The following is a 13,640-nucleotide window of genomic DNA, read 5'->3' as shown; positions in this document are numbered from 1 at the left end:
GCACTATGATGATGTTCTACAGTTAATCTATGGAGCTCACACATTGAATTTGTTTTGCTGGATTCCTGAAATCTGTGATTAAAAATAAAAAAATAGTTTTATTGCCTATTTGGAAAAAAGTCGTATATAAAAAAAACCACAAAGATAGTGATAGATTTTCAACTAGCGGGACTTCTTAATATTTTGAAATTGCACCACAGTGTGCGCCATTGCTTTGGGCAAGATTGTATTATTTGAGCACATGCTGGTTTGAGGTCCAACAAATGAAAAATGATTATGTCTGGTTAGCATACAAATATACACAATTGTTTTGTCTCTTGCGTTTAACCTGGTGATTGGCCACTCCCTGTAAAGTCGTTCTGAAGTTATTTCGCTTCTGACAAATTCTGAGAAGATATTCTTGGAAGTTTCAAATAGGTGGATCGTGGTTTATTGCACGTATTAAAGAATGATGTTCCGTAGTGGTTTTTTTTATGAGTTGTGCAGTGTTGCTTGATCAAATCTAAGGTACAACATCCCTTTTCATCATGAAATCTTAAAAGCCACTTGAGCAGGTGCACAGATCAGGCAGACGCTGGTAAATGTGCTAGAAACCAACTGGCCATAGCGCGATGTTGGTCAAGGAGTAGAGAAGAGAAGGATGAAAAATAACACATGCAACAGATTGATTGTTCTTTTCGCCATATTTCACCCTAATACATTTATGATGCAGATGAAGGAGGATTGTTTATTATATGGAGATTTGTATGGAGCTAGGTATTTTCTTTTGGTAACTTTGTAGTGCTAGTATGTAGGGAAATGTGGCTTGATTGTTGGAGGAACAAGCTAGCGTCCTCTGGGACAGTGTGAATTATCTTGTCTGACACCCATGTTCAGTTTTCAGAGATTTCCTGATTTTCATGTTTTCCTCATATTTTAAGGTTATTGACATTTTAGAGGCTGAGATCTTGTAAAGCTAGAGACATTCAACCATGTATGATCTTCTAGAAGAAACACTGTATGTTCTGATGGAAATCGTTTGATTGAGGTCTTAGATGGGCATGTGGTGAGGTGCCAGTTTCTACAAGTATGGAGGATCTCTATCCCACTGCTTTTGAGTGGATGTCTTAGATTGGCATGTGGTGAGGTGCCAGTTTCTACAAGTATGGAGGACCTCTAGCCCAGTGCTTTTGAGTGGAGGTCTTAGATGGGCATGTGGTGAGGTGCCGGTTTCCTCGAGTTTGGAGGACTTCTAGCCCAGTGCTTTTGAGTGGAGGTCTTAGATGGGCATGTGTGAGGTGCCAGTTTCTACGAGTACGGAGGACCTCTATCCCAGTGCGAATGGAGGTCTTAGATGGGCGTGTGAGGTGCCAATTTCTACAAGTATGGAGACCCTTTATTCCAGTATGCGTTGTGCACAGGGTACAAGACTAGGAGCAAGTAGAGAGACTGCTGAGGTTCTGCCTACATTGTTGAAGTCTACTATGCCACAGTAGATTAGATAAGCCAGTCTGAAGGCTCTTGTTGTCCTTATTCTGTGGTCGGGAATGGGCCATGAGAGCTGCACATTAACACCTTTTGCATACTATTAACTTGTGAAGCAAAGTTGAGGTTGGAGTTGAAAGCATTGAGAGATTCCTCATTTTTGATGAGGTCTAGGGAGGTGTTTTGAAGTTTATAGACCAGGCAAATGGAAGGGCATCAGACTCGGGATCTCTGATCACTAGACTCTCTGTTGTAATGCAATTGATGCACACAAACCTGTTATTCGTTGAGCAGAAGGCACTTTCCACACACAAGGTGATGTTCGTTTGATTTTCTCGACCATTTTAAAAGTTGAAATATATTTTGTATTGTGGGAATACATCAGTAAGTTCATCTGTTATTGTATAGGATGTATTCAAAGGAGTTTACACAGAGTTTGAAAATAAGGCACAAGAAAGGATGGTCCATGAGGAGCGCCACACATCACTTGGCATCTGAACAGTTCAATTGATCAAATTCAGCTTTTTTGGCTTCAGACAGTGAGGCATTGTAGCGCTGTCTGGAAATATTTGGCCAGTAATTAAGCCTTTTCAAGAAGGTTTGTGTGGTTAAATCAATTTAAAGCATAGATTACTGACTGGCCGCATCTTCTTCAACAACTTCAAGCAATTTTCCATTAAATCCTAAAATGGTCTTGCTACGTGTGAGAGTGCTGTGTGGTGAATAGGGAGTACATTTAGTGAAAAGATATGGGAAAGGGATAAAGTAAGGTAAAATCGCAAGAGCAGTTTGCTAGAGATAATGTAAAATGACAAACAGACCATTACATAGTAGGTGGTGGTTCAGATACGTTCAACTGAGTCTGCAGATGAGTAACCTCCATTTACATAAGCTCCAAAACTTTTCATGACCATAAAGGAAAGCAGTGAAACTCAGTACAGTGAGCACAGAGCTGTCCATAACCGTCCTTCATGGAGGCTTGTGTTCAGAATCAAAACACAATAGTTTGATGCCCTCTGATATACTTGCAAAGAAAATAACCATAAAAACCTAGCATGAATTTGAATATTAGGGTGAACATGGGCGGAATTCCTTAGCTGTGGATGTCTTGAGAATGTTTGGTAAATGAAAAAATACTATTTTGTCACCAATAAATTAATATGTATTACGTTCATAAAGATAAATACTCACTTTATTTCATCATGAATAGTGATTATCTACCAGTTCTATTGATTTCAGCTAAGCAGGTCTTCACTGTGTCAAGCCCCGGAGTTGAATGCCTCAGAAATATTTCCCGCAGCAGGCGCACCTCGGACATTTTCACTGATGTAATGAGTCGCCCTGAATCTGGTTGGCCTCTACCTGTAACCATTGCCTGCTGAAGAAGTATAAACACCATACACTCCGCAATTTGATAAGCAATGTTGGGAAGCAACTCCTAGTGATATTGTCCATTGGTCGCCAAATGTGTATTCCCGAAGTCTGATCATTTTCTTGGCCACAAAAATTATTCATGAAGACCTCCAATTCTGCTAATCCTACATCAAGGAAAATCACTGGATTCAGCTGCAAAAACACTACTTGAGAGTTTGAATTGTATTACCACTGCCAGTTGCCCTGTTCCTACTGCTGTGAGTGAGTATCCAACATGAAACATATGTTCTAGCCCAAATTCAACTTTTGTGCTAAGCTATGTGGGATAACATTTGAAAACTGTTTGTGACCACTCTTCCTGCACAATACTCCACCTATTTGAGGCAAATGTTCTCCAAGGATTTTGGGAGGGCCAAGTTTACTAGCCATCAGCCATTCGCCTGCCCATATCATGTGGCTTAGTTAGATCAGCTCTAAAGATTATTTATTAGCATTTCAAACGATTTATCATTTAGATCATCTAAAAATATGGCAAAGGTTTCTGATCTGGCGCTACCTATTCGTATATTTCCCATACTGTACACTTTATACCTTAACACACAGGTCAAGACTTGAGAACCAGTCTTTACAAACTAAATTTAAGAATGTAATCCAAAATGAGCATTCTGCAGTGATATGAACTGGCCCCAACCCTCTTCCATCTGTCTTTGATACAGTAATACACAATCGTTTCCACTATCTTTTGGAGGGTAAAAGGCCAGGACAGTATACTACACTGACGATCTCAGACTGTGTGACACAAGTGCAATGCGTTTACAACGTGTGCTAAACATATTTGCAATCTATGGGCAGGAGGAAGCTCTAAATGTTATGCAAATAATGGTGTTTCCTTAGAGTTCTTAAAGGTACGTTGGTAACATGTTAGTAGTCATATCCAAGACTTACATATACTGGGTCCTATTTTTTGACAGTAGATTACGTTTGACAACAATTTAAGCTTTAATTTAGACATTATTCTTTACTACCACTGTTTACGGTTTACAATGCTAAAGGAACTCCTGTCGATATAGTTGGTTTCCCAAACAGCAATGAATGAATCAGGTGATTTGTTTGTAAGATCCTTTGTGAAGAAAACTCTTGAAGGTGTGGAAAATATCCATTCAGAGGCAATGGCTTGTAACTGTTTACTTGTGTGTGGCTTGATGTGGTACTTTCAGTTGAGCAGAACAACAACTGGCTTGATGTTGTTCTTTCAGTTGAGCAGAACAACATCTGGCTATCACTTTTGTAGATATAAAGAGTTCATGATGGCTAAGCATGTGCTAAGATTTCTTTGCTTGTTTGGATGCTGCACATGAGCATGACAGAAAACATTGTTTTGAACCACTCAATTTTCTTCAGCGTATTTAAGTCAATGATTAAGCAATATGTATTTGTTGAATTTGAAATTATAATTGCAAGTTACTATTTGTTAAAGCTGACGTTGTTTAATGTAAAATAAGTAAACTCAGGATGAAGATGCCTATTTTTGATTGATCACCGCTATTTTGTTGGACTGATGCTGCTGTTTTTTTCTTTTTACACTGCACACTGGCACTCTGCTAACTAGGCCCCAGTGCATATGCTGGGGCCCCAAACATATTGTTGCTCTTTCCTGTGCTCCAAATTGGCATATTTAACTTACCTATGAGTCCCTATTATATGTTACGAACCGACCCATGGCAGGGGCGTAACACAGGCCCCCGCAGCCCCTGCAGAGCGGGGGGGCCTCAAGCTCCAGGGGGCCCCATCAGCACAGCACTCTGGCTGCAGGGCTCCTGATTGAGCCCGGAGGGGGGCCCCCGAGCTGCCTTGCAGGGAGGCCCCCTCAAGGTTCCTTACGCCAGTGACCCAGGGCATATAAGCTAAATGACACTAGTGGACTACAGAACACATTGTGCCACCACAGGAGTTCCCGTACCGAACATGACACAGACCTACCACTGTACCTTGGAAGTACTGTTTAAAAACTGCAATTTCGCCCTATCGCAATAACTCCTTTTGACAGGCCTAAAACCTACCTTTTAAGTATTAATAAGTCACCCCTTAGTAGGCCTTTATGCCCAATAAGGCAGGGCGCATGGTTTTCACAAGTAGGATAGGTAAATGTTTAATGTAAAACATGCTTTTTCAGTTGCAGGGCCCCAAAAGCTGTTTTCACTGGTGGAGGATTAGCTGTTCCATAAGCAAGCATGGGGATGTAATATTAAACATAAATAGAGGTATTTCTGCCTATAAACTGGTGCAAAAATAATTATTTGACCTTGAAAAATATTTATAACATGCACAATTCTTTAGAAAAGTTGGATTTGTACTAACTATTTTTCAAAAGGTATTTTTAAAAGTCACCTGTTACCTGCCTACATGTCCAGAGCCGACTACAGGCCAGTGCTAGGCATAAATGTGGCACCCCTGGGCACCCTCTTAAGAACACTGTTGGATGTGTGAAAGACAGAAGAAGGACTCCGCCTGTTTTTGAGACCTCTGAGGAGACTTGAAAGGCTGGATTTGCTCCGACTTTACCCAGGAAAAAGAGTGGACTCCAATGGTCAGTTAGCTGACCGCCTGTAAAGCTACAGGGACACAACAGAATTCTAGAAGCCGTTTTTTTGAAAAACCAGCCTGTCAGGTTCTAACTGGACCTGCCTTTGACCCAGTTGGTGGCTTTTGCTTGAGTGAGTCTTGAATTTGGTCACTACATAAAAACGCCTTGCATATCCATGACATACTGAGGGAGGACAAAGGCAATGTATTTTTCTTGACTGAAACCTGGAGTTCAGATAACTCTACGCCAGATGTAGCATTGGCTGTCCTAGCCGTTTCCTCAATGATGCACCTTGACAGAGTGGGGGAAAAAGGTGGTGGGATTGCTATTATTCAGAGAAACTTGCATATCTGTACGACCTTTGATACTAAGGAACTTCTCGGAGCAGAATCCATGGGCTTTTGTATATGACTCTCCACAAACAAAAGCCTAGCCAGCGTGCTGATTTATCACACACCTCCCATACCACTTGGGCATGCAGGGGAGTTTCTGTCCTCGTTAGAAGAATTCCTTTTGAAGTATATGCTATAATATTCTAATTCTTGGTCCTTGGGGACCTTAATATACACCTAGACTCTGATGCATATGGGCAACTCCTCATGAAAAATATGTCTTCTTGGGATGTGCAGCAGTTTGTGACCCAACCCACTCATATAACAGGTCACACCCTAGACACTATCTTTTCCAACTGCGAAGTTTCGGTAACTGACATAAAGTCTTTGACTTTGCCCTCTTCCACTGATTTCTGGACCATGGCCCCGGTGCTCGTAGGACACATTTCTCTTTATCATGTCAGAATTTCGACAGCTTTCCTTCAGATGAGTACAGTCTTGCCTCGAGTCTGCATCCTTCTCATATGAGTGGAGACATGGAGGTCGATATCAGGTCAGTCAATATATTGGCTTGCAGAAGCAACTAATAGCATCACACCCATCAAAATCCAGAAATGCTAATTTCCCTACAAAATGACCGTCAGCCCCTTGGTTTAATGAGGAGCTTAATGGGCTTGAAGAAACTTGTAAGAAACTGGAAAGAAGCAGAAGGCGGCAGTACCTCCTCAATGACAAATGCATATACAAGAAGGCCTTAAATGTTTATCATAGAGACATGTAGAAAACTCAAGCTGATTTTGTTTACAGCCCAGATAGACTCATCCCACAACTAACCAGGTGAGGTTTTTAAAATTGTTAAAAAAATGTATCCATCCAGATGCCCTGCTTCAGTGCCTAACGCCTTCTCCTAAACTTTGCACACAATTTTTCAATTTCTTTGACACTAAAATCGAAACTGTTGTGGACTCTTTGGTCCTTACGAATACCGTTCCCATGAGTACTGAAAAGCTCCTTAGCTCAGCAGGAGGTTTCATCGCCTCTTGGTGGTCAATTATTGCAGGACTTTGTTTCTGCCTACATTTTAAGAACTTGAAAATCCGTGTTGTCTAATGACTAATGCCCTCAACATATCCTGGTCTTCAACTGCACTGCTATTAATGTGCTTCTAAATCAGTCAATTTGACTAGCCACAGTGCCTAGTGGCTGGAAACAAGACAAGCTGATTCCACTCCTAAAGAAGCCATTGTCTCACAAATCCAATCTTGCCAACTACTACCCTATCTCTCTGCTTACAGTCTTCAGCAAGAGGAGAGGCTTATTTAGAAACAGGTATCTGCCTTTTCAGAGGGAGGAGAATAAGCTACTACATCCCACCCTGTCTGGGCGTTAGCACTGACACTACTATGTTGGAGGCGGTAGACACAAACAGGTTAGCAGTGGAACGGGATCTATCTGCAGCTTTTGATACGGTCTCGCACTCCACACTCGTGCAGCCTCTCTGTGCTCAGCCTTAACATAGTTGTGTTCTTTTCTGGCAGATAGATCCCAATCAGTGTGTATGGTCCCTTTCGCATCAGAACCCAAACCATTGGGTTTGGGAGTTCCTCAGGGATCTGCTTAGGCCCCATATTGTTCAATATGTATATGACCCCCGTGACAACTCTGGTAGAATCTCTTGGCATTCATAATCAACAGGGGAAAGGATCACTAGTCCTGCGTAAACCAAGGTCTGCAGGTAGGTAAGTAGGTGTCTCCCAATAAAAAGACCCTGATACACGCGTTTTTTATGATTTCTCGTAGCGGTTTATGATGTGTCCCCGCTCTTTTTAACACGTGAGTGCGTAATCCTTGGGTCAATTCTTTTGTGTGCACCCTCCGCCAGGAGGCTTTACCTTTGGTTAGGGCAGTAGTGATCGTGGAAAAGTGAGTGGTGAGGACAATATTAGATTTAATTTGTGCAGCTATGGAATTGGTTATGAATTCTAGTGCACTTAGATAGTGTGATAAAAAACGGTCGACATGTTTCAGCCTTTGTCGCCAATTGGTCAGTAGGCTTTCTTCAGGACCAGTACGCATTTCCGGGTGAAGAGTGGCAGAGACAGCACATGCTGCAAGAACGGAGGCGAAGGTCTGAGTACAACCTCCCTCTGTACGCCACTTCCCTGAAGAAGCAAAGCCTGTAATCCGTAGAGGTACAATGCGACCTTCTACTACCCGAAGAATCAGGTTATAATTTTACCTATTCTTTCACTTTCATTCACTTCACCACTTACTGGTCCTGAAGAAAGCCTACTGACCAATTGGCGACAAAGGCTGAAACATGTCGACCGTTTTTTATCACACTATCTAAGTGCGCTAGAATTCATAACCAATTCCATAGCTGCACAAATTAATTCCAATATTGTCCGAATCCAGACTCATTAAAGTTCAATTTCTGGCTGTCTGGGCATTTTTAACATGTCACTACCTCACCACTCACTTTTCCACGATCACTACTGCCCTAACCAAAGGTAAAGCCTCCTGGCGGAGGGTGCACACAAAATAATTGACCCAAGGATTACGCACTCACGTGTTAAAAAGAGCGGGGACACATCATATACCGCTACGAGAAATCATAAAAACGCGTGTATGAAGGTCTTTTTATTGGGAGACACCTACTTACCTACCTGCAGACCTTGGTTTACGCAGGACTAGTGATCCTTTCCCCTGTTGATTATGAATAACTAATTGGAGACTGAAAGGATCCGATCTCTCCCTCCTCCAATTGATTATACGAGAATCTCTTGGCATACAAATTGTTTCTTACAACGACAATACACAATTACTCCTCACTCTAGATCAAATAACTCCCAATGCATTGAGTATTTCAAGGCATGTATGAAAGCCTTATTCCAATGGATGCGTGACAGCAGCCTCCAATGTAATTAAAGCAAGACTGAAATCTGGCTCTTTGGTTCTCCCCCACCTGGGATAATGCCCTTTGGCCAATTGATGTCCCCCCACCACCCTACCATCTACGGTAGTGCATAATTTGGGGGTGAAATTTGACAACACTGCTTCTTTTGCTCCCCACGTGGCAGGGTAGTAGGTACTTGCTTTGGCCTGCTAAAAACGCAAAACAAATACCTTAATCTACTCCCTCTCCTGCAGCACAAAAATAGTGAGCCATAGTGAGATAGTTTGTCTTTTATAAATGTATTATTAATTGACTTTTTTAACCAAAAGAATTACAAATGAAAACATAGGGGTGATCTATCATGATGATTGTGTCCTCCCCCTTATTAGTTTAAAAATAAATTCACATTATTGTTGACAAAATCAGTGAAACATGAGCCTAAGATTAGGAATAAGTAGGGTACAAGCTAAGGAATGAGTTATCTGTACACATAAAATTCGCAAGGGCAGTGAGGTAAGTAGAAACTCTTTTTGGACCCTAGATGTAAGCTGGTTAACCAGGAAGGCAAAACGACTCACTGCTGAATATAATTTATTTATTTAAGTTGGAATTCTTCATCTCCAATGGTAAACGATTAGGTCTATCTTTGGCTTACCATTCTTTGGGCCCCATGCATCAAACCAAAAACCGGTCCCAAATGGGCAGATTCGCAGAATCTGCCCCTATGCAACTAGCATTTTTGCATGTGGGATGCATCATCCCAGATGCAAAAATTGCACCTTAGGGAAGCTTTAAAATTGTGATTACTTAAATTGCGATTACATTTAAGGAATCACAAATTGCGATTCCTTAAATGCAATTCATTAAGCAAAACATTATTGCGATTTCCCTATTAGGAATCGCAACATACCATCAAACTAAAGTGGATGGTAATTTGCGATTGCTTTGAAAAATGCACTTAAGTAAATTTTTCGAAGTCACTTTTTACACACACACAAGGGCATGTGTGTGCGCAACATGTAGAAAAAGTGGAATTTCAGGGGTGCAACAGGGTATCCTTTTGGAACCCTTGCACCCTTGAAATTGCATGAGCCATTTGCGAGTACCTAGGGAGTACTCACAAATTGTGCATGCAATTCCAACTGATTCCTATGGGCCTCTGGGCCCATAGGAATGAATGGGATCAATACCTTAATTGTGACTCGTAACTTGCGAGTCGCAATTAAGGAATTTTAAGGAATCACATTTTGTTTTGCGAGTTCTACCTGCATTGCATTATGCGATTTCTTAATAGCGAATCTGTAAAATTTGCTATTTAGAAATCGCAAATTGTGGGCTTGATGCCTGTGCCCCATTATCCCCTGCAATTTGGATGCCAAATTACTTTTGCGAGTATTTGAATAGGTACAATCATGTGTTGTAGTTGGATTTATATGTCTTTATTAAATTATCTACGCCGATTGTGGGTCTTCTGGACTGTGGGACTTTTTTCATTTAGTCAGTGCGGGAAGAGAATGTCAAGATTAAAATTGTTGAACTCTGTAATTCATTTTTGTAATGCTTAAATTATACATTATGGTATGATTTCTGACTGTGATCCAATTTTAAGCCATCTACACACATATATATTACATGGCATGTATGTTAAAATACACCAATCTATGCTGAGATGCAGTCATTGTTGTCAATAACACATAATTTAAATATTAACCATATTAAAATCTGAACCTCAAATCAATTTAAGGAATCGTACCATAATTCATAATCTGAGCATTATTAATTGGTAACAATTGTGTCTTCCTGATTATGTGTTCTTGCAAAGCCATTCTCAGTTCTACTCCCTAGAAATATTTGTGTTGTTTCAGTGTGTTCACACATGTTGTTGCTAAAGTTCCACGGATTTGGTTTACTGTCAGCAATTACTGTAGAATGAATTAAATGTAAGGAACACAAAGGGGCCCATTAGGTAGCCACCGCTGCTCCGGTGGTGTTGATCCACCCTCCATCCATGCCTGATTGACCCTGCCCATAATAGTATGGCTGGGGGGGTCCGCGGCGGACAGAAAGACCGTCCGCTGCTTTTCCGCCAGTCAACTCGTAAACCGGGCAGAAAAGGGTCACAATATGGTGGCGGTGTCTGCAAGACACCGCCCTCCATATTATGATGCATGCTGAGATTCCCCTTTCAAAGCCGCCATGGAAAGGCATGCAGTGTCTGGTGTTGGGGGCCAGTTGTGGGCCCCCAGGATGTCGGGGGTGGGGTGGGGTGCACATGGGGGGTACCTATGGTACCCCCGTCATTGCCATGTAGTGCATGGCAATGATGTGTGCACTCCTATTGCATTGCAGGCTGGTCTGCAGCCAGCAGATCCACCCGCAATGTTATGGGACCAGGATGCGCCCGCCAGTGTGGCGGGCGCATCATAATATACATTGTTGGACCACCGGTCTCTTGCTCTGTTGCGATGGCGGGCAGAGTTTATCCTGCTGCCATTGTAATGGACCCCATAGTTAACCAAAATAGTCCTTACTTTCTTCGTGGTAAAGTTGTTCTTACTTTCAAAATGGCCTTAAAGAGATTCTTATGCTTAAAAGTGGTTACCACTAATGTTTATCAATTCATTCTTGTGTTGCTATGCCCTCCCATTACCTCCTATTGTAAATATATAGGCATGTGTATATATAAGTAGTTGTCTGCCCCATCCGTTGCTAACTGGTTAGCCTGTGTTTTTTCTTTTAAACAACACCTGGTATGCATCTAACTTGCAAAACTCTACTGGTTACCACCCGAACTTTTTAAGAACTTGCACAATGTTTCGGTTGCTATATACAGTATTCTGGTCAAAATTCATATCTGGTGCTTTGTAAATAAATAGCAAATAATAAATATCAAAGCAATCCTAATAAACATTATTGAATTTACCTTTTGGTGATCCTCCTGTGAGTATGGGATATGAAGAGTTTGTAGTTGGTTGTTCCGTTGGCTTTGACGAAGTTTTGGGATTTACAACAACTGTAGTATTTTCTGTCGATAGACTGGCATCTGTGCTCTGTACTGTTGTTACATTTTCCTGCTTCTTTGTGGTTGGCAATGTACTGCTTACTGAACTACTTAAATGTGTTGAAGCAAAAAATTTTGTATTAGTGAGAACTGAAGGTGTAGTTGAGTTGTCACTGGATATGTGTGTAGTGTTAAACTGTATAGTAGTACCAACAGTGTTATTTGTTGCGTTTGTTGTTACAGATTCAGCAGTAGTAAAAACTGTGCTAACATATGAACCATTATTTGTTATATTTGTAGTTGTGGCATTTGTGTTTGTCAGTGTATGTATAGAAGTTGGAGAAGACGAAAGAAATGACACTGACGTTGCTGTTGCTGAAACAGTGTAATTTTCTGTAGAGTTTCCATTTGATGGACCAGTGGTACCAAGGGAGGCAGGAGCACTTGTGTTCTTTGTGCTGGTGTATGTGGTCGAAGATGGTACAACTGTTGTTGCTGTTCCGTTGTGTGAGGTTGCAGCATAATGCGATTCGTAAGTGGCTATGCTCGTCAATCCAGTTGTATTATTTGCTAAAGTGCTACTGGTGGTTATATTACTTCCTACACTTGTGACTGGGACTGCTATGGTACTTTCACAATGAAGGCTCTTGATGTGTAGAATAAACACCAGCAGAAAGGAATTCACTCTAAATATCGCTCTCATGGTTGTGTTACTTTTACTTCCCGATTGGAACCTAAAAGAGAATAAGAAAATGTTAAGTGTATGCAGATCCATACTTATCTACAAAGTGCTGGTGTTGTGACTTTCAAAGAGGGAACATGAAGAATCAACAGTATTTGAGGTTCATCATACTTTCAATGAATGTCCCAAAATTGTCCCATCTGAAAGAAAACAAGTCTCAGAGTGCTATATATACACATTCTAAAAATGATCTAGTCCATGTGTGATAGTGACGCACCTTAAAGACACCCATTCAAATCAGATTGTAAAACTCTCGAAATATGGAAAAACACGCAATGGATAATTAAGAAGAGCAGAATGTTCTTCGTTGTTTTCCGAGTCGCAGGAGCTCATCAAAGTCAGCAGTGCTTCTAAGCATCTTTGGGAGTTGTGTCTTTGGTTTGTAAAAACCTTTTGCGAGCCAGCTCTCAATTTATTTGAATCACAGTAGAATAGCGTCCAAATCATGTCAGCTGAGTTAAGGGCATTGATCCAAGATAAACATACCTAATTAAGCCCAATGTTTATCTAATGTCTTGGCAGAGGGTCAATTTCAGCAATACCATTACTCATCAAAGGGAAATATCTGATGCATCAGCATTCTGCATGATGATCAGGCTGACATAGTCTGCAAGTCCTTACAGTTGGCTGAAGCTACAATCTTTCATTAATATCGGAGAGCAAAAAAGCTGGACCACTCTTTAGGTTTCTAGAGGAATCCCTAAAAGGTTTATTAAGCAGGATGCCATTTAGATGCACACACACCTTCAGAGGTGTTTGGGTCCTTGTACACTAGAAGAGTTGCATGGCCCACGTTTAAGTCCTCTGTTCCCTGGATAGAGGTTATACATACATGTATACACTGCACTTTGTGGTTCTGCACACAACGTTACGTAATGCAAAAAGTGAGAAGTCCATTTTGGTGCACTCTGCAGTATTAGGTTTTCGACCACAGAAGATAAGATGTACTTCACCTCATAAAAGACTTTCATCTAAAAGTGCTAATTGTTTGGTGAACTTTATGGATTTATTATCAGAGGCGTTTCACACGCGTAGAGGAGCTGGAAACTCTCCTTATCAGCAACATTGGAAGTATAGCTTTTCAATTTTCTCCCAGGTTCCATCTGCTGAATGCAACCAGCATCTCCAGATAATGCATTGGGAAAGACTTGGTTACAGCCGTGATCTGATGAGATATTCCTAATTCCCAAAGAAGATCCTCATTTCTCCAAGAAACCTCAGGGTATCACTTGTAATCGCTTTTAAGT

At 41.1% G+C, this 13,640-nt stretch overlaps 2 protein-coding genes across 3 annotated transcripts in view; one reads left to right on the top strand and one right to left on the bottom strand.

Annotated features, from left to right (window-relative positions):
• The window catches only part of ANO3 (anoctamin 3), a 1,634,736-nt gene that overhangs the window by 980,147 nt on the left and 640,949 nt on the right, over positions 1 to 13,640 (top strand). The gene's annotated exons all lie outside the window — the stretch shown is intronic.
• Positions 1 to 13,640, bottom strand: part of MUC15 (mucin 15, cell surface associated) — a 67,886-nt gene that overhangs the window by 19,993 nt on the left and 34,253 nt on the right. For both annotated transcript variants that reach the window (XM_078684213.1, XM_078684214.1), the window contains exon 2: positions 11,574 to 12,385. In XM_078684213.1, coding sequence (XP_078540339.1) covers positions 11,574 to 12,354 — 781 coding nt within the window. In that variant the 5' untranslated portion in view covers positions 12,355 to 12,385. The remainder of the gene's footprint in view (positions 1 to 11,573; positions 12,386 to 13,640) is intronic.

This window comes from Lissotriton helveticus, chromosome 3_2 (assembly GCF_964261635.1).
Source record: "Lissotriton helveticus chromosome 3_2, aLisHel1.1, whole genome shotgun sequence".
Lineage (NCBI taxonomy): Eukaryota > Metazoa > Chordata > Amphibia > Caudata > Salamandridae > Lissotriton > Lissotriton helveticus.
The sequence above is the reverse complement of the archived record's forward strand: the minus strand, read 5'-3'. Positions and strand labels throughout refer to the sequence as shown.